Source organism: Notechis scutatus, chromosome 3 (assembly GCF_049901735.1).
Source record: "Notechis scutatus isolate UNSWTSFEM ecotype Mainland chromosome 3, rNotScu1.2, whole genome shotgun sequence".
In the NCBI taxonomy this organism is placed as follows: Eukaryota; Metazoa; Chordata; class Lepidosauria; order Squamata; family Elapidae; genus Notechis; species Notechis scutatus.
Genome location: NC_142011.1, coordinates 169,870,024 through 169,894,437, shown reverse-complemented (window position 1 = coordinate 169,894,437; position 24,414 = coordinate 169,870,024). Strand labels below are relative to the sequence as shown.

The 24,414-nt window shown below is 40.9% G+C and overlaps 1 protein-coding gene across 1 annotated transcript; it reads right to left on the bottom strand.

Moving 5' to 3' along the window:
• Positions 1-4,372: 4,372 nt before the first annotated feature.
• On the bottom strand, positions 4,373-8,727 carry SOX17 (SRY-box transcription factor 17). The gene is made up of 2 exons (XM_026670437.2): positions 8,155-8,727; positions 4,373-7,229 (listed from the first exon to the last, which is right to left on the bottom strand). Exons 1-2 carry the CDS (start codon positions 8,450-8,452, stop codon positions 6,373-6,375), a joined length of 1,155 nt encoding a protein of 384 aa, XP_026526222.1. The 5' UTR covers positions 8,453-8,727; the 3' UTR covers positions 4,373-6,372.
• Positions 8,728-24,414: the final 15,687 nt, after the last annotated feature.

Below are 24,414 nucleotides of genomic sequence, written 5' to 3'. Positions count from 1 at the left end.
ATTTATACATAATCTGGTGGTCTTTCTGGACTCATTGTTCCTATTTGAAGAGAAGGAACAGTGGCTGAGTGGGTTTTGTACAACTTTACTTTTCTTCTATGGAGATTAGTCATCCAGGTCATGGTTGTCCCAAAGGTGCTTTTTCAAGAGGCAACTAGACTTTCTGGTTTTTCTTTGAAGACATTTCACTTTTCATCCAAGAAGCTTCTTCAGAGAAGCAAAAGAAAAACCAGAAAGTCCAGTTGCCTCTTTGAAAAGCAACTTTGGGTTTACTTTCCTTCATTTCCCTCATCCTTTTCTGGACCATGAGGCACTACTCATGTCACTGACACCTTTGTCATCTCCTGAAAGGATTACTGTATGACATGCCACATGAGACTGCCCTCAATATCTGGAAGCTGCAACTGGGTTCATAATGCAGCATCCTAGGTAGACATGAACATCACCTTGGTATACTCAAACTGACTGGTATTTCCATGTGAAATTCAAAATATTCCTTCTCACCTGTAGCATGGAGCCAGGTTATTTGTGGGACGGCTTCTCCCTAATTCTTTCTATTCAATGAAATGGAAATGAAGGAACAGAAGAAGGGAGAAAAGACTTTGAAAGCTAGTACCTTCCTGTTTACTTATTTGGGGCAGTCTTCATTTTGAGAAGGGAGAGTTTTGACCACTTAAGGTCAGGAATATATCACTCTCTGGTAGGGTCTCCATCTTAATTCCTTAAAATCATTTGTTTATGTAGCAAACTCACATAAGAGTTTGGTACCTATGTAAGACATGAATAAGAATTAAGCATACTCAGTGGCACCAGCTTGGCAACAGGCCAGCTGGAATAAGGAGAACTCCATTACCCTGCAATGTTTTGTGACAATTTCAGAGTATTTTGGCTCTTGCATTTCAATTTTTATGTCCCTACCTTGAAGAATGGCAGGCAACCTCAATATCCTATAGATCAGGGGTCTCCAACCTTGGCAACTTTAAGATTTGTGGACTTCAACTCCCAGCTTTGCTGGCTGAGGAATTCTGGGAGTTGAAGTCCGCAAGTCTTAAAATTGCCAAGGTTGGAGACCCCTGCTTTAGATGGTTTCAACCAGGGATTGCCAACCTTTTGGACCTCAGGGACCACCAAACTCATAATTTTAAATCCCGGGGGACCACTAATATGAATTTTGACTAACAGTGGCTTGCTGACATTGGTGGGTAACCTCTCTCTCTCCCTCTCCTCCCCCCCTTCTCTCTCTCACACACACACACAAACACACAGAGGCAGGGATGGGATTCAAATTTCTTAACAACCTGTTCTGTGGGCATGGCCTAATTTGTGGGTGTGGCTTGGTAGTCATGTGACTGGCTGGGCATGGCTTGTATGTAAATATTATAAATATTTATGTAAATATTGAATTTTTTATTTAAAAAAGCAACTTTTACCCAAAATCAGGCAAAGCAGGCAGAATCATGCTCACAGAATCATTCAGAGATCTATCTATCTGCCATTGGCTACCTGAGCCTGTCACATAAAACTTGCTTGTAAGCAAACTCATAAAATTTAATTAACTCACAACACACCATGTATGTAAATATTGATTTTTTTTTATATAAAAAAGAGCAACTTTTACCCAAAATAAGGCAAAGCAGGAAGACAGACTGAGTTGTTCACAGAATCATTCAGAGATCTATCTATCTGCCATTGGCTACCTGAGTCTGTCACATAAAATTTGCTTGCCGTGAGACTGCAACTAACTAACCTTCAGTCCTAAGGAAGGTTCAGTTCTGCTTAAAAGCAGAGCCAAAGATCTGAAGACTAGCTAGAACAGCGGTCGCCAACTGATGGGCCATGGCCCACTGGTGGAACGTGAGAAAATTTTGGTGGGCCGCAGAGAAATTCACCCCCAGAGCACCCCCCCAAAGCAATTAATCCAGGCTGTGCAGAAACACAAGGCTGTGCCACCCACATGGCCCATGGGAACCCTCCTTGCCCACTCACTCCTTACCTGGCAAACTTGCCTGCTAAATTGCTATTTTTCCTTTTTCCGACCATCCGGTGTTCTACTGTGCCGGGAGGTTTAGATTAGCTAGTAAGCAGAAAATGATTGGATTTCTTGCTTTCTAGCTAGTCTTTAGATCTTCGGCTCAGCTTTTAAGCACAGCCGAACTTCCCTTAGGACTGAAGGTTCTCACGGCAAGCAAATTTGAGAGTCTGAGCTAGCCAATGGCAGATAGATAGATCACTGAATGATTCTGTGAGCAACTCTATCTGCCTGCCTGCTTTGCCTGATTTTGGATAAAAGTTGCTCTTTTTTAATAAAAAAAATTCAATATTTATATAAATATTTATAATATTTACATACAAGCCATGCCCAGCCAGTCACATGACCAAGCCACAGCCACAAATTAGGCCACACCCACAGAACCAGTTAGTGGTCCCTGGGATTTAAAATTATGAGTTTGGTGGTTCCTGAGGTCCAAAAGGTTGGCGACCCCTGAGCTAGAAAGCAAGAAATCCAATGGTTTTCTGCTTTCTAACTAATCTAAATCTCCTAGCACAGCAGAACAGCTGATGGTCAGGAAAAAAAAAGGAAAAATAGCAACTTAGCAGGAAAGTTTGCCAGATAAGGAGTGAGTGGGCAGGGAGGGTTCCCGCAGGCCATGTGGGTGGCACAGCCTGGATTAATTGCTTTGGAGGGTGCTCTGGGGGGATGACTTTTCTCTGCGGACCACCAAAATTTTCTCATGGCCCACCGGTGGGCAACGTCTGGTTTAGACTACAACTTCCATAAAGCTCAAGAGCTTGTCTAATAGTTAGGAGATGTAGTCCGAAATATTTGAAATGCATAAGTTACCTGTTTCTGCTTTAATCTGTTCAAGAAGCAAAAGCCAGAAGATAGTTGAATGTTAATTCTAGTGGTCAGAATTATTTCAACATGTATGGTACCATAGTTAAGATATCCAAGTGATAGATCTACCAACAAGCTAAGATTATCAATAAACATGTTTATGCTGTTCTCTGAGACCAAATACATTCACAGAAAAGGGAAACAGATACCTGTGACATAGTGAGACCAGAACTTTCTTACTACTTTCCAACCCTCTAGTGGGCACCTGGATTTTGGAGTCCAAATCTAGAGAAGGTCCATGGATGTTTAAGAAAATTGGAATTTTAAATGATTTAAATTAGGGGTTGAGATATGGAGAATTCATGCCTTGAAATTCATACCGTGGATTCTTCCCTTTCTTTGAAAAAAAAAAAAAACCCCACTGCTGTAATAGAAGGTAACAGGATGAGATAATATGGCTGCATCTTATCCAGCCTTCTCTCAGACAGGCCTCAGATACAGTGAACCTTCTGCTGGGGAAGCATGCACCCCAACTGCATTACACAACAGGCCTTCCCAGCCTACTGACATTAACAGGAATTTTCTTCCCATCAAACAAACACAGAGCTGGGTGACAGATAAAACACAGCTAGTATGATTCCATTCAAATGTCTACATTTATAGTTTACATCATCCCCATTTATTCCCTTGACTGGCATTTGCTTTGTTCCATGTGTAAAGCAGACTTATGATTTTGCTTGTTCTGGAAAATAACTGGCTTTTCCTGCATAATCCAACACAAGCCATGGTGTGCAAAATTTATGGCACTTTCACCTTTTCCAGAAATCTGTGTGAAAGTGACCAACTCAATTTAGATTAACTATTGACAGATTCCTTGGGAACATATGTGTATTTCAGGAGAGAGTATTGTATATTGGACAGCTAATGCATGTTCTCAAAACGTTCTCCTGCTGCCCACTTACAAGCAGTCCAGTGTGAAAAATACTTTATTTTATTGTCATTGTGTCAGTGGCATACCAAGTTGTTGATATAGCAGACGAAATCTTTAAAAAAATGTCTAGTTAATAAAGGTACTTTCCCTTAATTGGAAGCATGTCTGAACTCGTGATTACCAAAAAGGTTTGAATAAGCTATGTTTTATTTATAAGACTGACCTTGATATATATAGTACAGCCTAATGAAACAATATTTTCTGGGATATTAAGCCCTAGAGTGATTTGGGGATATTTTAATTTTTGCTTCATGTAATATTTGAACGCAACTAATTGCAACATGACTTTTCATGCTGTAGTACTACAGTCTTGAAATCAAGTATCATATAAAGCTACAAAGGAAGACTTTCAGAGGAATGGCTATTCATATTTTAGGGAGTGATTCCTCAGTTTAGATCCATAAGATCAGGATTCAAATTCAGGGAGTGAGGGGGAAGAGGGAGGGGGAGAGATCTCCTTGGGGGAAATATACATAAAATGGGGTTGATTACAGTTTGATTAGAGCTTTTTCCAATACTAAAATAAAAAACAAGACACTTGCAATTGAAAAAGTTAATCATGTTTATTACAAAATTTAAATCCTGATCAATGGAACATACTCCTGAGCAAGTCTTCAAACCCAGGTTACAGGCAACAAGATGGGAAATCACTTATCTGCATATCCACAAGTTTAATACACAAATATTGTATAATCTCAGTCTTGCTCTTTTGAGGGATTGTTTCCAGGATTTATTTGTTTGCTGCAAGATAGACTCCAACCCATATCCGTCAGAATACATGCTATCTGCTTTTGTTTTCTACATTGAGAGGGGGAAAAAAGGAAAATGCATCATGTTCGTACTCTTTTACAAAAGGATACAGATATGGGCCAAAATCTGAAAAAAAATTAATTCTATATACTTTTAATAGCAAGAATGTACTGTCGTGCTGCTACCAACAGGTACAAAATAAGAGGATGTCAATGTAAAAGGCTCCTGCCCATCCCTTCCTGGCACATGATCCAGGTTTTTGACTGCTTCAGGGTGGCTCATTTGCTTTTGTTTTCTTCTGAAGGATCCTGCCTTAGCAAAGTCAACAGCAATTTCATCTGTGGTTCAGTTGACCATAGTCTGGGTAATGCACTACCAAAGAGGGCAACAAGATTTTCTACATCTTAGCTCCTCCGATTTTTTTGGTGATAATTTTAGTTAATTTTTGGCACATTTTTTTTGCATCATTCATTACCTGATTAGGGCTGCAAAACATGAGACACCAGGTTCTCTTTGTTGCTATCCCAATTTTTGCTAGTCCTTGGATCTGGTAGTCCTAAATTGATGATATTAAGTGTGAACAGTTCAGCTTATTAAGGTGAGAGAGCCAAGCAGCGGTACAGTCCAGCTTGCACCCATGTACTACAATCCTAAATGACTAAGGATTGTAATCTCTTTAGATACTGAAGTCAAAGACATTATTGAAGGAAGCAAGGTATACAAAATTCTATTTCTTGGAACAGAACCGAGAAACAGCATATTTAATTACACTCATTTAATTTGCTCAAATTAATACTAATAATAGGCATTAAATGCACATCAGATTTAAAACACACCTTCTAATGCTAAGAATACTTTGGCAGGCTATGAGCCTTCAGAGAATGTCCTAGGGATCAGATTGTGAGAGAAGCTGACTATTTAAACTAACTTTCCCAATACTTACTTATCAGTAGGTGACACTTACTGGAATAAAGCATGTTCAAACACTAGATCTAAGCCAGGCAAAAGCATTCATGTTTTCTCATCTGATTATCTTTGGGATCTTTTTCAATATTTACTGCTTGGAATACTTTCCAGGTAAAAGAATGAGGCCAAAGGGTTGACAACTATGGAGAATTGCTACGGAGTTGTCAGGTCCCATTTCACACATTATAGAATCTACTTCCTGGCCCCACCCATGTAATCGGCCTCTCACAAGCACACTGGCCCAGGGAAGCTAGGACAGATGTAGTGGGGGTCTCCTTTATGGGAAAGCCATTCCAGGAGGTTAGCTGGGACCTCTAGTTTCAAGATTACCCAGCCACATTAAGACACACGGTGATTGATTTGGAGTTTATGAGAATATTGTATTGTGATGTGCAAAGTGAGATTGTAAAGTTGTGTGTGCAAAGTTAGCGGGGATATTCAACCATTCATGGCATGTTATTTTCTGAGGTAACAACGTCTCTGAAGAATGACACAACTCCACAACACCCTGGTGTAAAAACCACCTGAAGGATTTTTTTTTCTTTTTGGTTTTTATTGCCAAGCTGTTCCAAGTCAAACTTTAATCCTGGCGCTTTAATCCGAGCCCAACCCATTCTGTACAAAACCTGAACAAGGCAAGATATGCCTGTATTCCCACGAAGGGAGCCTCTTGCAAGAAAAAGCCTCGCGGCCTTTTTCAGAAACTCGGGAGATCCTTCCCTCGTTTGTTTCTATAAATGGCTATTAGAAAAGCGCCGTCAATAAATTACAATAAATAGGATTAGCAGGGTCCACCTGCCCCGCCCTCACTCGCCTGGAGACGCTGGACTCACAACTCGGGATACGTTCCGGCCCCACCCGCGCAATAATAGGCAGCGGCGTTAGCCTCCGGGCCTTCGTGGCTCGCATAAGGGAGCCCCAGGTCGCCCGGGCGGCAGGCGAAGGGCAGATATTGCTCAAATTCGGCGCGGTCCACATCTGCCAGCAACTCCACGTCGTGCGGGGGCAACTGCTCGAGCCCCGCGGGGGCTTCCCCTCGGCGACGGGGTTGCTGCTGCTGCTGCTGCTGCGCGTGGTCCGGGGCGGGCGAGGAAGGGTAGGAGGCCAAGGGCACCTGGAAGCGACTACGGAAAAGGCTGACGCCGACATTGGGACTACCGCCGTTGTTGCCGTGGCCGCTGGCAGGAACGCCGTTGCACGGATACTCGGACCCGGGCGGCGTCGGGTAGCCGTAGGGACCCAGCAGGCAGCCGCCTTCCTCCGGGTGGGGAGGCGGGAAAAAGACAGGTTCTGCGCAGGCGCCGCCCTGAGATTCGGGCTCCGGCGTAGGCAGGCTGTAGTTCCCGAAATGGGTGCTCAAAGCCGACAGCGGGAGCGGCGCGCAGTCCCGGTAGTGAAAGCTCCCGCCGGCGTAATTCGGCTGCTCTGCGTACGAAAGGCCGAGCCCCTCGCAGCTGCCTCCATTTCCCGCCTCTCCGGGCAGGCCCAGCTGGTGATGCTGAACTGGGAGGAAGCCGCTCCCACCGTCCGCGGCGCCGTCGTTGCGTTTAAGGCGCTTGACTTGCTTCCTGCGCCGCGGCCGATACTTGTAGTGGGGGTGGTCCCGCATGTGCTGCAGCCGCAGCCGCTCCGCCTCCTCTACGAAGGGGCGCTTCTCCTCCTGGGTCAGCGCCCGCCACGACTGTCCTGTCAAGGCAAAGGAGAAATCGGAGTTTTAGCCGAGTGAGCGGAAACCGAGGGCCAAGCTGTGGCTGGGCTCGTGGGTGGTGAGAGGAAATAATCCAGTTCACTGGTTTTCCACCCAGACCCGCCTGACTTCAGGGGAGTAGGTGGTTTATTGTGGCACGACTTGATAACTAGTGGTTAAAACTTGTGGCCTCTTCCTGTACCGAGGAAGTGACCGCGGCTCGTGCTGTTTTCGGCTACAATTAGGTCCCCTCTCGATCCCGCCCAGCTGAGGCCGTAGTATGCGGGGGGGATGAGAAAACCCAAGGAAGTGGGCTATCAAAGAAAAGCCAATCACCACAAGGCGTTTTTCTTTATAGAAACTTTCCTGAAGTACATTTCAGTTCGTGGCAGTAACTAAGTCGTTTTCTGGCAACACCACTAGGAAAGCGACGACGAGCAATGGACGGCTGCAAGCTAGATTATTTCATTCGCCCCGTTCTGGTTCTTCGAATGGCCTATCTATTAAGGAGCTGCCGCGGACAATCTTTAGGGGAGTATGAGAAGGCTGGCAAGGATTTTGCCTGCCTGTTGGGGGAGAGAGACTATTCCCGGCAGACTTTTAAGAGTTTTCCTAAAAGCTTGCCGGAGAAAGTCATCGTCGATTCAGGGGATTCAGGACCCCTGGATTAGCGTTGGGTTGCGCAACGCTCTGGAAAACTCACAAGCCAGTCTACTGGGTCACGAGGCTGCTGCTTTAGTTCCTGTACAAAAGTTCCCGCAGTCTCACTTCCGAAGACAACAGGGGTTATTCCGCGACGGGCCGGTACATAGAAAAATAATAGTGCGCAATATTTGGATGGCACACAGAAAAGTAATACCGCGCAGTATTTTTCAGCTTCCTTTCGCAGCGGTTTCCCGCTCCACCGACGCCCATTGGACTTACCAAGCATCTTGCTAAGCTCCGCGTTGTGCAGATCCGGGTTCTGCTGCGCTAGCCGCTTGCGTTCGTCCTTAGCCCAGACCATGAAAGCGTTCATGGGGCGGCGAATACGGGTCTCCCCTTTGGCCCGGCCCGAGGCTCCCTGATGCACTTGATCGGCCGCCGCTTCGCCTTTGCCTTTGCCGTCGGTTAAGGGGCTCAGCGATTCTGCCCACTGACACTGCATCATGAGGGGAGGGAGGGAGGACCGTCCTTGCGCCTGGTCGTCGCTACTGGCGTATCCAGCATCGGGGCTGCTCATTTCCACAGAGCTCCACCTGCCCGGTCAGTGTCGGGCCCCTCCGGGTGCCTCCAGAAGGCGAGCAGCCGAACGAGTTAAGCTGTTCTTGCGCCTCGCCGTTCGCTGCAAATGAAGCTTGGAAGCGCCTCTGATGCGAGCCCAGAGCTCCGACAGTCCTTGAGTAGCTGGCGGCTGTCACCGCGCTGCTCTGTTTAAACTGAGCAATAGCCAATCGGGCGGCGTGGGTGTGGCCAGAGAGCCTGAGCGGGCGAGGAGAGGACCAGTTTTATCTGCAATTCACCTGTATGGGATTGAGCCAGAAATAACCTTTTTCAGCGAGGAGTGGATTTTTCCATGACCTGAGTCTACGTGGAAGTAAATTCCATTGAGATCAATGGGATCTACTTTCAAGTAAGTAAGAGACTCGAAAATGACTTGTTAGAGCTGTCAAAAGAAAGGGGAAAATGAAAGGTTTATCCGTGAAAATATGTTTGTTTGTGTTAGATAGTTTACTTCTACATGCACGGAGGGAAGATTAAGCACTTGCGACCTCTTTCGACCGTTTCCTGTCTGTTGGACCACGTTTCCCAGACAGGATATGTTCTAACAAATACCATATAAGCAATACTATTTTAAGAACGGGCTTATGGACTGGACTAATTACTTTTTAAATATTGCTTTCTTTATAAATACTGCGGTCGTGTTTAATAATGTGTATATTGTTGGTATGCATATTCACATTTTGGAATATTCTCATACGATATATATGGCAATTACTGTAAACTATTTGTCATGGTAATTATTCCATTTGTAAATGTCTCGATTTAACCTGTTTGCTCCTTTAATTGTTGTTAATTCTGATTATTACAGCACAGGAATTCGTTCTAGGTTGAAGCAAGTCTAAACAAGCTAAGATGGCGCAATGCATTGTCATAATTAACACATGAAATGAAAAGGGTTTTAGGACATGCATATACTTTTAACATGCCCTGAACAAGCTGTTGGAATTCATTTAACCTTGTCTGGATATAGTAAATCTGATGTCTAAAAAAGTGAAAATACTTTAAATAACAGGAAGTAGCTGATACAGATTCTATGTTCTTCCAAGCGATTTCAGCTTTAGCTGTGCCTTATACATTGGTAGAAAGTTCTGTTAAAATAGCTATACTGTGAACCTCATGTATTACTTACCTGCACACAATGTTTGAATTATGTTATATTACTAAACAATTCACTTTGATTTACATCATAACATTTACAGGTAAGTATATTAGTCTATTCCTTATTTTAGCTAGCAACTGAAGGTTGCCATTCTAAATATATTTAATAGGGCAGCCCCAGTGCGATTTATTCACAGATAAAGACACATCAGAATGCACTTTGGGACTTGAGGTTGAAACTTTATCATAGGAACAGGTAGCTTTCCAGGTAGGTTCAGAAGTTTTATTTTATTTTTATTTATTTTTTGCTGGCGTTTGATTCTGTTTCCTTGATGTAAACTGGGTTCCTATATAGAATATTATTAATCCTTGTGGCCCACAGGAAATTGTAATCCTAATCTTAACTCCAAATTCATGTTTGCTATTGTGGGAAAGTGGATTAGTTTAGTTGGAACATCGGTTACAACCCTCAAATGACTCTAAAACTATGGATAAAGTAAATGAACTAAAACCCTGTTTCTGAAAATGCCTGACACTGTACACTTTTTTTTAATTTTGCAAAAACATTAATGTAATGTGTGTGCTGTTCGAACTTAACTTCTGTGCAAATAAATTGATGTTGAGATCTTCCTTTTCTGAACGGTGGATTCCCCCCTCCCTTGGCTTCAAGTTTCCCCTCAAACCATAAAAGTGAAATGACGGTTTTGAAAACTAAGACTTACCCCTTCCACCCTCCCTCCCAAAGTCTCCCTTCCTTTGCTGCCTCTTCAATAGTGCGAAGCGTCCTTGGAGCCTTACAAGCCCTCAGACCACGAGAAAGCCTACTGCAGCGCCCTCAGGGAAGAAGAGCGGAGCCGTTTGAAAGTAGCTGCGACTCCCGCGGCAGCTACGGAGGAAATGGCCTGGCCGCGCCAATCTGACTTAAGCGATTGCGCCCCAATTGGTAAAGATCAGCCCCAAACCACAACTTTCCACAGAAAAGCCGCGATTCAGACTAGCCTGTATCCGGGTTCCCCCAAGGGCTGCGTTCTCACGCTCCCTTCTCGTTTCTGATAAAGACCACATGAGGCTTTCCCACAGCGCGCTAAGTTTAACTTCAGGGTTGTTAGAGGCTTCACAAAGCCAGCGAAACCTGGCTTTTCGTTAGGTTATGGGGTGACACCCCTCCCCAAAGTTACATCAAAAAGTGGAAAGCTGATCTATTTGCTCCCCTTCCCCTTCTACCGCACGGACGGAAGACGGCAGGTCAGCCTCGCGCCTGGGAATCCCAATAGTGGGTCCTCGGCCAAGATCCCAAAGTCGAGATTTTTGTATTTGCCGGTTTGCAGCGATCTCTGGAAAGGGACTTTATTCCGGGCAGGTCTGGCTTCAGAGAGGATCTTCTGACCCTCCCTTTCAAGCCCTGACGGCGAAACCGGTGCCTTTCGCCGGCCAAGCCACCCCCTCTGTGCAACTTTGCACCTGTATTTTATTCTAAGGAACAGCATAGGACATCCGGTAAACGCGGCGTTTGCATTTCGTTGCTCCTAGAGAGAAAAAGGTTGGGCTTTGCAATTCGGGCAGGAACTCTAAATCGGCAAAGAATCGGGGTCTTTGGCAGGACCCTCAGTCAACTCGGCCCTATAAAGTCACGGAGGCCGTTTGCTTCTAACGTTTCAGTACTCTGAATCTCGAATAAACTAGCATGAGAGCGTCGCAAAGGTGCTTTTTCCAAAAGGGAACCGGACTTGCTTGGGTTTTTCTTTGAAAACGTTTCGCTTCTCATTCAAGAAGCTTTTTCAGGTCATAGACAATTAGCATGGGAGAGAATCTCAATAACTTCCACTGGGAGCAGGAAGCAAGAGTCAAAAAAAAAAAAAAAGTCGAGATGGCATGGGAACAGTACAATAGAAACCCATTATTTTCTTTTACGTGAATAAAGCTTGGGATACAAGTAAAAGGAAAAAAAAAAACACCTTGGGGTTTCGGTTGTGCGCCGGTTGCCACCATTTTGGCATTTTTAAGAACCCCGCTTTGCCCTCGTGGCTCCAGGGACGAACCCATTGGCCGTGGGCTGTTTCTCTCGTGTAAATTTGAAGTCAGAAGCATCGAAGCCATTAACCCCAGGTTTATTTTTATTAAACACGTAAGCAATGATAATCAATTGAAATAGATAATGATGTGGGCATTAATGTCCACGCCCCTTTTGCTCTGCCCTGCCCTGCCTTGCTTTTCCTCCGCTCGCATATTAAGTCCATTGCATCTCCGACCCCGTCTGTGAAAGAACTCCCTAAGGAAATATTGCGAGAAGATACTTCAGTCAATCAGTCAGTCAATCAGTCAGTCAATCAATCAGAATAGACCTAGAAGGAACCGTGTCCAACTCGCTGCTCAAGCAGGAGACTGCCATTTCAGACAGGAGGCTGTCCAATCTCCAGTCATTCCCCCATCCCACCCCGCAGTGATGAAGCACCTACAACTGCTGAAGGCCAGTTGTTGCATTGGTTAATTGCCCTCACTCTTAGGAAGTTTCTTCTTGATTCCAGGTTGCTTCTCTCCTCGATTGGCTTCCATCCATTGTTTCTTGTCTTGCCTTCTGACGCTTTGGAAAATAAATGGACCCCCCTCTTCTTTGTGGCAGCCCCTCAAATACTGGAATACAGCTCTCCTGTCCTCGCTAGTCCTTCTTTTTCTCTAGACTAGCCGTGCCCAATTCCTGCAACCGTTCTTCATATGTTCTTTCATATATTTTTTACTCTACTTGGTCTATTCTAAGTAAAGAAGTGTAAACCCCCCCTCCTTCTTTCCTCTCCCCGAAAGCCTCCTGGCCGGGCGCCTTGCCTGTAAGAAAGAATTCCTCTGCGAGACTGGGCTGTTTAATTGAGATCGGCGGGATTGGAATAACCTCGAGTCGGAATCGTGCCCACATCGTGTTCAGTTCGTGCATCAAACCCCCACTCCAATCCCTCGAAAGTTATCGGTTGGAGCATCAAGGTAGCGTTAGCAGGATCCACTCCCTCCCCTCCGCCGCCCCCTCCGAGAGCCTCCCGTTCGAAGTGGCCGCTGGCCTTGGCCTTTTCACACCGAAGTCCCGCTTCTCAAGTGGAAGGGTTGGAACTGGGGAGAGGCGAGAGACACCCCCCCCCGCGCCCGAGCAGGCGATGCCTTTCTGAGTCTTCTGTTTGTTTGTGGGTTTTTTTTTTTCCCAACCGCTTTTCCAAGCCTGGCATGGGGTTTGGGGGAAGGGGGGGGGGAGAATGCGGTTCTCTCGGCAGCGTTATCAGAGGCGACCACAAATGCCACATGAAACGCAGCAAACATCCGGCGCGCTTCCTGAGAGCCGCCGCTAGTTCTCAAGACAAGCGAGAGAGAAAAGAGGGGAGGGCTCGAGGGGGGCAAGTGGGTGGAGGCGCCCAGTTCTCAGGAGATCGACGCGCACACACACAAGGAGGCCAAATTCAGCGGCGCAGGGCGTAGAGATGCAGACACGCTCCTATTGTTCGTGGGCGCCTTTGCAGAGAGACTTAGCTTCGCCTCCGCTTCCCCTCCCCCGGGATTGTAAGTGGGAGAGTTAAAATTACACACGCACACCTTACGCCAGCGTTTTACATCTGCACCATCACCCCGCACACGTACGCACGCCCGATAAGAAGGGCGAACCTTAAGGCGAACTGAGAACTGGAGGGGAGAAGGAGTGGAATGGTCTGAAAGTTTCCTATTGGAAAATGCCGTCGACTAATCACCCTACTGGGCGCTGCCCTATAGAACTGGCTTTGTGCGCAGGCTGCGCAACAATGATTTGCGTGCAACTTGTTCCAAAAATATCCTATTAGATGCAACAGATCTCAGGAGATCTGAGGAGGGTCCCTAATTTATATTTATTATTTAATTTTATTATATTTATTAATTTTATTATATTTTCCGTCAAAGCGCCCTTCCACTGACAGGCAAGGCTTGCCAATCCCGCACCTGTCCTTGGATCGTTTCTTTGACACCCACCTGGAAAGCGGAAACAGCGGAGACAACAACTGTGCCTTGATCAGAGGATTTGGGGTGGGGGAGAGTGGGTGTTGTCATTCCTTTGCAAAACAACCCCATGAAAGGTGCTTTCAGAAACATGAAAAGCGTGAATGGACCCTAAGGGATCCAGTAACCTGAAGCAGCGAAAGGGTATTGCGAATCTCGCCTTCCCTAAACATTTCTCCTTTTTTTTCAGACTCGAACATTCTCAGAATCTCTTGAACTCTATTCGGGTCCGAGTGATCTACTCTGTGTTTTTTCAATATAAAAGTAAAAAGAGCCCTTCTTTTCCACTAAGCCGAAGACTGTTTTACAACTGCAGCTTTGTCGTTTCTTCCCAAACCCCTCTATTGTTGATGTTGATATTTAAAACTGGTCGATGATTGCAAGAGCTTCGCGCTTCTTTCAATGACTCGTTCTAGGCTACTGTGAGGTTTTTCTCCCAATTTTGTTCTTCTTTCCTTATTACATGGCTTTGCTTAGGTTTCCAGAGTGCCTTTCTCAAACATCTACACTTGAAAAAGAGGATTTCAGGTCATTTGGGCCTGTGGCTCTTTGCAAGCCCTCCTTTGAAGCTTTATTTAAATATAATCAGTGGAGATTTGCAAATCAAATGGGTTTAGGACCAATTGCTAATCCATTTATTCCCTTTCCTTCCTTTACTGATAACATATTGGATCTAGTTCAACCCAACCATAGTACTTTGTGGTCCATTTCCCTTGATTTCCTTGGAAAGAAAGAGTTGTGCAGTTTGTTCACACAGAAATAAGTCAAAATACGGTTGGCTTTCAATCAAGCTAAATATCTTTCTGCACTTGTTCTCTCCTTTATCTTTTTGTTTCCTACATTGTCTTCACCCATCTCCCCTCCATCTTTAGAGATCAACTTTTGTCCAAGCTTCCTTCCAACAAGACCAGACAGAAATGAGAGAAGACTTCTACCATATTATAAGGGAAAGAAGAAGGGGCGTGTGATTTCATTTCTTTTGGGAAGAAGAGGAACATATTACAGCCATTTTTGCTGTAAATTTATTATGAAATGGGTTTTTTAGTCTGGTTGTTTTACTTTTAGATACAACAGCCCTTCATTGTCTTACTACAATATCCAGAAAATAGTGAGAGAGGCTGACCTGGGATATTTATTTATTTTTATTCTTTTTGCTAACTTGACAGTTTGCTTCTCAGTCCATCCACTTTCTTGCCTTGAAGTAACATCATAAACTGCACAGCAGTTTCATGATCTACCTTGTTACACAATGGTGACAGGGTTTGTTTCTCTTTTCTCTGGAGTTCTCTTGCCCTGCTATCTTCCCAAATGTTTATTTCTTTGTATTACTTTAACATAGGGGGTGCCCAAATGGACTTAAGGAAAAGGGGCAGGCAAAGCGGCCTAAAACGAGACAAAGTCCTGAGCTTAGACTTGTCCCATTCCTGCTGCAACGAGCTGCTGCTGGATGTCTTCCTTAAGCAACCACTAGAGATGTGCCTAAAGAAGAGAGCACCAAACCCAGAGAAGGAAAACAGTCACTTTGCCTATCATGACTGGCACACTAACAAATCAGGGCAACACTAATTGGTCATGAGTCCGAAGGAATGCAATACACATAGGATAACGACTGGAAAATGCTGTGCTATTGGGTTAATCAAGCTCAAACTTAGATGGACAGCATTATACTTAAAATTATAATGCAGGGAAAAGATCCTTTGAAAACCCTCACCAAGTGGAATAGTGGCAGTGTAATGCCTTCTCCTGATCTTGTCAAGACCTCATTTTGCTTCTCTACACAGATTGTATAAGCTAAATTACTTGTCTAGTTAGCTACTTACATTTCAAATAAATGGCTTGTGCTTTGTTCTCAGATAAATTGTTTATCTGAAGAGGAAAATATTTTTGATGAATTTCTATCTTTTCAGTTTTTGTCCCATTTTGCTTGTTTGATGGATTGTTTTTGAAGAATGTTATTTCCCCATCCTTTCAAACCCATGCCAAAATGTGTGTGCAAAGTGCCTTTGATTGCTTTTTGGTATTTTCAAATGTACTATTTTTATAAAGCAATGTTACTTAAAGAAAAGAAAAGTAAAGAAAACCTCAATGAGCTCAGCTCCTTTTCTTGGCAAAGACAGAAATGATTGCCAGATTGCCTATTTTTCAGGATTTTATTTTTTTACTTCCTGGAGGAAAGAAGGAAGGAAGGGAGGAAGAGAGGGAGGGAGGGAGGAAGGAAAGAAAGAAGGAAGGGGAAAGGGGAAAGGAAAGGAAAAGAAAAGGAAAGGAAATTTAGCTTATATATATATTTTAAAAAATAGTTAGCTTGGCAACAGCTCTAAGATAAAAGAGCTAAAATACATATACCAGTAGCTATCTAAAAAAAAACCAGAAAAGGTGAATGAGGATCACCAGGCACTGTATATTGGATCAACTGAGATTGAATGAAGTGGGAATATTCAACACTGTTTAATAGAACCTTGAAAGTACATAGAAATATATCACACAGAAGCTGAAGACCAGCTCTGTATAATCCAGAGTACAAGAAACAGAATAATGGATCTGTCTTCCTGTAATTCACTATAGGAAGGGAGACGACAAATGAATATTAGAAAAAGATTTTCAAATAGTAACAGCATTTGGACTGTGGAACTGCTTACCCAAGAGATGATGTTTCCTCATTTCTTTACATGTTCAAGTGGAGGCTAGGCAGTCCTTGGTCCTGAGTTTGGATTACCTCATTTAACAAGAGCTTGCACCGAATGGTCTATTATAGACCCTTTTAATTAATATGATTCTATTCTTGTGTGTAAAATCAGAAACAAATCAGAATCAAAATTATTAAAATAGATAATACAGGTGCTGAGATACTGGATAGTGTAGGAGAAAAGTATTTCATTATAGGAATCATCATCATCATCATTATCTGATTTTAAACATAATCAAGGCCAAGAATCAGATTTATTTGAGATTAAATTCTAGTAAACCAAATATAACCTATCAATTAAAATCCAATAATGCTAAATGTGTAAGAGTAAAAAACCTAATGGAAATGCTGCTTAAATGACAAGCAGGTTAATTACTGACAGCGCCCTAACATCCATGAACCTCTTCGTGCGAGCGTTTCATCTTCATTCTTTGTACTTTTAGTTGGTGGTAATCAACATTTAAAAAAAAACATCACAGAAATAGACAACCTGACAACAGCCAATATTTATTTGATTAAAGACTCTGCCTTCCACCCTATACTTTTATCCGACTACTCTACCAGAGTTCAGAGTCACTCTTTTAAAATTATAAATCCTCACCCTTTAGAAGGCTGCCTTATCACTGAAGGTAGGTCCTTGTTTCTGATCAGACTGCATAACAGGATTATATTGATATTCTAAGGTTCTCTGACTTGACTGATTGTGGAGTTGCAAAATCTCTTGCATTATCACAGCCTTCCAAATCAACACATAATTCCCTTTGAAAGTTGTTTGCTAAAGGGATGAGAATCAGACAAGTGCTACTTCTTGGAGCCACCATTTAAAGAAAAATCAAAATACACTTGGGAAAGAATGGTAGGAAAGACTCCTCTCACTTCAAACAATATATTAGATTGATTTACTTTTTAAATATTTTCTATTCATTCTTAAATGCTGCCCTCATACATTATTTTAAACACCCATACCATCTCCTCCTTTTTGTTTTTTTTTTGTAACAGGCAACTATACCATCAAAATGTTAGGTAGTTCCCAGTTTAGCGATTTATTTCCAATTCTCTCATGAAATGATTCAATGCAAAATCAGCATGGGTCCTAGTCTAGACTCAACTGAGCCATACTTTGTAGAACAATCCTTCCCCTACATTTTTTACAGAATCATAAAAATGTTTGCTCTCTTTTATTCTCAATTTTTCTGTGGAAAAAAATACCCTGCATAATACAAAAGAGAATATGTAGTATATAATATATAGTCATAGCGTATAACACGTTTGTTTTTAAATATTCTTGATATGGAAAGCAGTATGTATGTTGTTTAAATAGATATAAATGTTATAGATCTGCAGAAATGATATAGAGTAAGTCATGGTAAACTGAAAAGTGTACAAGCCACTCTATACTAGGAATTCTGCAATTCCCTAAAGAGGGATGAATGTGATCCAATTTTAAATTTTTACTGTTTCTCATTTTCTATCTACAGAAATTTTAAACTACCTCATATAATTTGTTTTTTTTTTTTTTTGAAGGAACCAAAAGGGAACAGGAGATAATGTTTTCAGTGATGGGCTGGCAGAATTTGAACCTCCAGATTAAGACTTTCAAATTTACCTCAGCTTTTATTTAATCTTATGGTCATGTAGGTTTAATTTAATGGAATGATTGGGTGTAATAATGGGGATGGTTTTTCTGAGTTTTGAAATGGGTAATGGTTAGCAAGATTGTTTATGACTTGGGAAACTTTTAAAATTGCTTTGAGTTTTCCAAGTTAGATCAGTTAGAACCGTTATTTTTAAGAATTTTCAAAGTTTTTGATTGATCCGTCAAAGTGAATATTCTTTCTAAATTAAAACAAATGACAGTAATATATTTCATACATTGGTATGAGCTGGAATACTACCTACTAAGAAATAATTATTCCAAAATGTTCAAAGTTATACTTTAAGCTAGAATCAATATATCCCTCGCAAGTCTCTTTACTGCACATATTGTTCTAACTAATCAAGGAACAGCACAATATTTATAAGAACAAAACTTCTGAACATTGGACTGTTAAAATGATTGGTTGTCACCAGGCTTATATTTTAAAGCAAGATAAGTGTAGATGTAGGCAAACATTGTTTATGAATATTTGTCAGAATATCTTGCATTTGAATCATATCAAGTAGTTTTTCTTCATGGGAGTTTAAAATAAGGCTGTTTTTGGATCTTGATGCCCCCCCACTCAGTTAAAATTGTCATATGCCGTACTCTATTATGCTGAGTTCATCTGTCTGATTTCTACAGAGGTTATTGTGTGTGTTTGCCTTCAAACCAGAGCTGGCTCCTGGGGATTGCCTGGACTAATCCCTGCAGTTTTCTTGGCAAGATTTCAGAAGTGATTTGTCATTGCCTCCTTCCTAGGGCTGAAAGAGAATGACTGGCCCAAAGTCACCTAGCTGGCTTCGTGTCTAAAGCAGGACTAGAATTCAATCTCCTGGAGTCTAACCTAATACCTTAACCACTAACCAAACTTTCTCTCTAAAATTGTTGTTCCTTGTACTAATTCCCATATATTATGATCCCACAGATAAGAATAGGTTGTTAGGTTAGCAAGGGAAATGTCAGGAACACAATATAGTTTAGTGAATCACAGACTTCCTATGGAAAATTAGCGCCCAGAAATATTTCTAATGACAGCCTTTTTTAAATTGCTAAAGTACGATGAAAATTCTGGAAGGATATATTAAGGCTAAATCGATAAATAAGCTAATATTTTCACCAATGCCCTATTCAATCCCATGCATGTTTATTAAATTTATTAATTTTATTATATTTACTAATAATACATGTATTTTTTTAAAAAAATCTGTCAGCCTCACTAGAAGGACAAAAGCAAAAAATGAACATTGCAGGAAGAATGAAACAACTTTTACTTATATTGGCTATACAATTACAGAATCGTGAGAATCTGACTGCATATCTCCTCCTTAAATTTCAAGTAATTAGGGAAGTATCTTCCTGAGCCACTTCCAAGTGTTATCTTAACTTTCTAACCTCTTTTGCATAGGCAATGTTTCCTGTATATCTCTGCCAAGGCTGTCTTCCTTACTCTTATGAAAAAAATGAATCTTAATATATTTGGATATAGCATTGTCTGTATCATGTCACCAACCAAGATACGATTTATGGTGGATCATGAAAGGGAAAAGGTGAGACAGAAGAAAATAGGGACTTTGTGTGTGGTATGAGGGCCAGATGGACTTCTGGGTATCTGATGCTTCATAATAAGCTGTGATAGACATTGGCTTATATATTGAAATACAAATAAAAAGCAGGGATGTCCACTATCTCTCCTGCTCGTCATATTATCTTTGGAAACATTGCTTACACGAATTGGACAGAATGCAGGAATAAAAGGACTACAAATTAAGAAAGAAGAATATAAACTTCAGTCATTTGCGTATGATATGGTATTTTTCATAGAGGAACCAATTGAAACAGGTCAAGAACTACTGAAAGAATTAGATCAATTTGGGAAAGTTGCAGGACTTAAAATTAATAGGGAAAAAATGAAATTAATAACTAAAAATTTAACAGAAAAACAAAAACTAAAATTGGAAAGGATAATGGGATTACAAATAGTGAAAAAAGTTAAATACTTAGGAATTTGGTTGATGGCTCAATGTAAAACGCTAATGGAAAATAATTATAATAAATTATTACAGCAAGTTAAAAAAGATTTAGAGATATGGGTTAAATTGCAAATCTCCTTATTAGGGAGGATTGCCACAATAAAAATGAACATTTTGCCCAAATTTATTTACTTATTCCAAACAATACCAATAAAAATACACAAAAATTACTTTGTGGAACTTAACAAGATAATCACCAAATTTATTTGACAAGGGAAAAAACGAAGGATAAACCTAAAGGCAATGCAGGATATGAAGAGCAGGGGAGGTTATGGCACTCCCAAATTGGGAATTATACTATAGTGCAGCCTCCTTTCTTTGGTTGAAAGAGTGGGTAAATTTGTCGAATAAAAGAATCTTATTTCTAGAAGGCCATGACTTACAGAGGGGATGGCACACATTTTTATGGGACACTGGAAAAATTAAGCAGAAGTATTTCCACAGACATATAATTAGAGATTCTTTATTGGCTAATTGGAACAAAATAAAAAAACATTATCTAAAAATCCCAATCTAGATCTCAACGATGGAGGCGATGATACATCCAAATAATCTAGATCTTAATAAAATGATAAAATACAAAGACCTTCTTGATGCGCAAGGAACTTTAGAATCATGGCAAGATCTCCAAGAACAAGGGCTACAAGTAGACCAGTGGGCTTACCTGCAAATTCAAAATAGATATAGCCAGGACAAGAAAAATTTTGGAATTTATGCTAAGCTACAACAATTAGATAAAATCCTATTAGGCTCAGATAAAAAAAAATAACAAAATTTTATAATTATTTATTAGAGATAGAATTAGAAGAGGAAGTAGTCAAAGGCAACATGGTAGCTTGGAGTAGAAACATAGGACGTAGCATTACATTATTAGAATGGGAAAGGTCTGGACAAGGAATAATAAAATTACAAAATCAGCAATATATAAAGAAAATGCTTATAAAATGTTTTATAGATGGCATCTCTCGCCCTTGAGATTAGCGAAAATGTCTCCTAACATGAATCCGAATTGCTGGAAATGTAAAAAGAAACATGGAACATTCTTTCACATGTAGTGGTCCTGCACTGAAGCCCAAAGATACTGGCATAGAATAAAAAAATGGTTAGAGGAAATAATGGTGGAGCAAATTGAATTAAAACCAGAATTCTTCTTATTGGGGATATTTCATTGACAAATTTCTAAAAAAAGTCAAATATATAATACTGCACATTCTTACTGCAGCCAGAATAACCTTTGCACAGTGTTGGAAACAAGCAGATATTCCAACAGAGGAAATGGTCATTCAGAAAATAACAGCCTGTGCAGAGATGGATAAGTTAATCTTAGTACTTAAGGAAAAAGAAACACCAGAATACTATAGAAGCTGGGAATGCTGGTATGAATGGATAGAACAAAAATAGAAAATATATTAGAATATAACGTAAAATGTAAAAGAGGTAGTAATTATATATTCGCAATAAGATGTATTTGTAAATATATCACCAATATTGATAACAAACAAGGAACCATAGACTGTCGATAATAGAATTGCTAGGTTTTTTTTTGTTTTTTTCCCTTTTTCCTTTTTTTCTGTGTGTTGTGTATGTGTTTGTTTGACATTTTAGTTGTATAATTAATAAAGTTTGTTTAAAAAATAAAATAAAAAAATAAAAAAATGTATGCTGTGAACATTATCATCTGTTTTACATAGTGATCCAGTCATAGTAGTAGGAGTAGGAGTAGTTAATTACTAAATCTTTCCTAACCATACCTAGAAATGATAAGAATTTAATCCGGGACCTTTCCAAGTGAAACATACATTTTATGTTCTTTTAACTAAAATAAATAACAAAAATACAATAATCCTGAAACTAGCTTTATAGCTGTTGTTTTTACTGTGCATACTTTCTGTATCATGTCACTACTGTTCAATTCTTCAGGAATGTTACTACACCCAGGATCTCGGTGCAAGGCAATCTCCTAGAGATGTTTGCTAAAAGTCCTTGTTCAGCTGTTTTCTCAACACAGGAAAAGTAACTATCTATGTCGTTTTTGTTCAACACATAGAAATTAACAAATATATCCATAGATATAATTAAACATATCAGATATAATTCATAGGTACCAAACAGGTATTGTAAATTTTGGTAAACATACCACAATTTTATATTTAAAATGTAATGATTTAATTTAAGATCATTACACTTTAAACATAAAATTTTGGTAGAAAAATGTATGTTCTATTGACTCTATATCCTGGTTATTAAAGGGATACACTCTCAAAGGAGCTAATTTCCTTTTGTCATTCCCCACAACATCTCAGATGGGAAATCATTTAGCTTAGCTCTTTTGGGGTCAAAATATGCAAAATGGCAGATGCAGCATCACAATCCAAGCCCCACCCATTTTATATATGAATTGATATCACACACATTTTATTAAAATGGGGTTTGGATTGTGATGCTGCATCTGCCATCTTGCAGATATTGACCCATGTGCATGCCCAAATACACAGATGCTGCTTTTATAGCAGATATTATTTACTTATTTATTAGATTTATATTGCTGCCTACTCGCCCATGGTGACTTGAGGTGGCTTACAGAATGTGAAACCATATTTAAAAATAAAAAGCAATAAAAACTAACAAAAAGAATCAAATAAATTAATAAAGTACAATAGAACAAAATCTGGAAAAAATAAATAAAAAATCACCCCCAACTCCCACCCTCCGCCCCGACGACAGCAGATCACACAAGCAATGGGCTCCATCCTGCTCTGGGTTCCCCAGGCCCGCTGGCAGAACCAGGTCTTCAGTGCCTTCTGGAAGAGTATTAGAGAGGAGGCCATTCTAATCTCTGGGGGAATGATGTTCTAGAGAGAGGGAGCCACCATGGAGAAGGCCCTTCTTCTGGGTCCCACCAAGTGTATCTCCCTCAGGAATGGGACCCACAGCATTCCCTGTCTCCCCGCTCTAATGGGTCAGGTAGATGTGACCGGCAAGAGATGTTCCCTCAGATAACCTGGTCCCAAGCCATGAAAGGCTTTAAAAGTGACAACCAGCTCCTTGAATTGCACCCAGAAGCAAAATTAATAATACTAAATTAATACTGACTTTTAACACCTTCCCTCAGACATCCAGATTAATGTGATGTTGATGTTATGTTCTCTGCGATCAAATGCCTAAAGTGACTTTAATAGTGGCAAAATTCCTAGCTGGAGCTATTAGGTAAGGAAGCAAATTGAAATCAATTCATATAAGGATATTGAGTCTTATGTTTATATAATTCAGTTATATAATTTTGGATTTTAAAATAATATTGTGTTGTTGGAAGTTAAAACCCACCCCTCTCCTAAGAAAATGAAATATTTTAGAATATATTAAAAAGGCAAAATATTTCCCCGAAAAGAGAAGTAGAAACTCAGCTCCTCCCACCTTTGTTAATGGGCCATTAAGGCCTGGGCCAGTCTATTCTACATAACAAAGATCTACCTCCTTCAGGCAGAGCCATAATAGGAATTGCCAAAAGCCCTTTCATTACATCATCACCCAGCAAGGGTCAATCAAGCCTGGGACTCAAAAGACAACCTACAAAGTTACCCCTGCATGGCCCCATGGGAGTCTGACAACCAATCAGAACACAAGCTCAAATTCAAAGCCCAACAGAGGGCATAAAACCCAGGCACTCTCAGCATCTCTTCCCTTTTTCTTTGTCCAGGAGCTCCAAGGCATGTGATCCTGTTCACCAATAAACCTTCTTTCCAAGCAATTTCCATGAATCCAGTGTCTTTTTCCCCACTTGGAACTGAACCCAGAAATATATTTCTTCCTAAGGTGTTTTGTTAGGGTCCACAGATTGTTTAACTAAAACTGACTGAACCCAACAGATGTTGCTGTGTTGTAAACTTACTTATTGTTGCTGTGTTGTAAACTGCTTATTGGATTACATGATGGCACAGTGGTTAGAATTCTCACTCCAGGAGTTCGAAACTCACCTGGCTCAAGGTTGACTCAGACTTCCATCTTTCCAAAGTCAGTAAAATGAGGACCTAGATTGTTGGGGGCAATATGCTGACTCTGTAAAAATTGCTTAGAGAGGGTTGTAAAGTATTGTAAAGCAGTATATTAGTCTAAGTGCTATGGCTATTGCAAAAGGAGAAACAACATTGACACTATGAGAAAAATGTCTTTCTCTCAATGTTAAATGGTTGCTGGTAGTTCCCAGTTTTCTCGGTTATATCATTGAGGTTTTTGGAAAAATGGAATCTTATTTTCTTTAAAAGAAATATCGTCTGTTTCTCACTGCTTCTCATTCCACTTTAAAACATCTCCAAGATTGAGAGATGTTATTGTATCAGTTAATCAGTGTTCACCTGTTACGTTTTCAAACTTCCCATTAACTGACAGTGAAATAAAATAAATTGCTATCATTTCCCCATTCATACACTCCATATATTTGTGAACATTCATGCATTGTTTTGCAT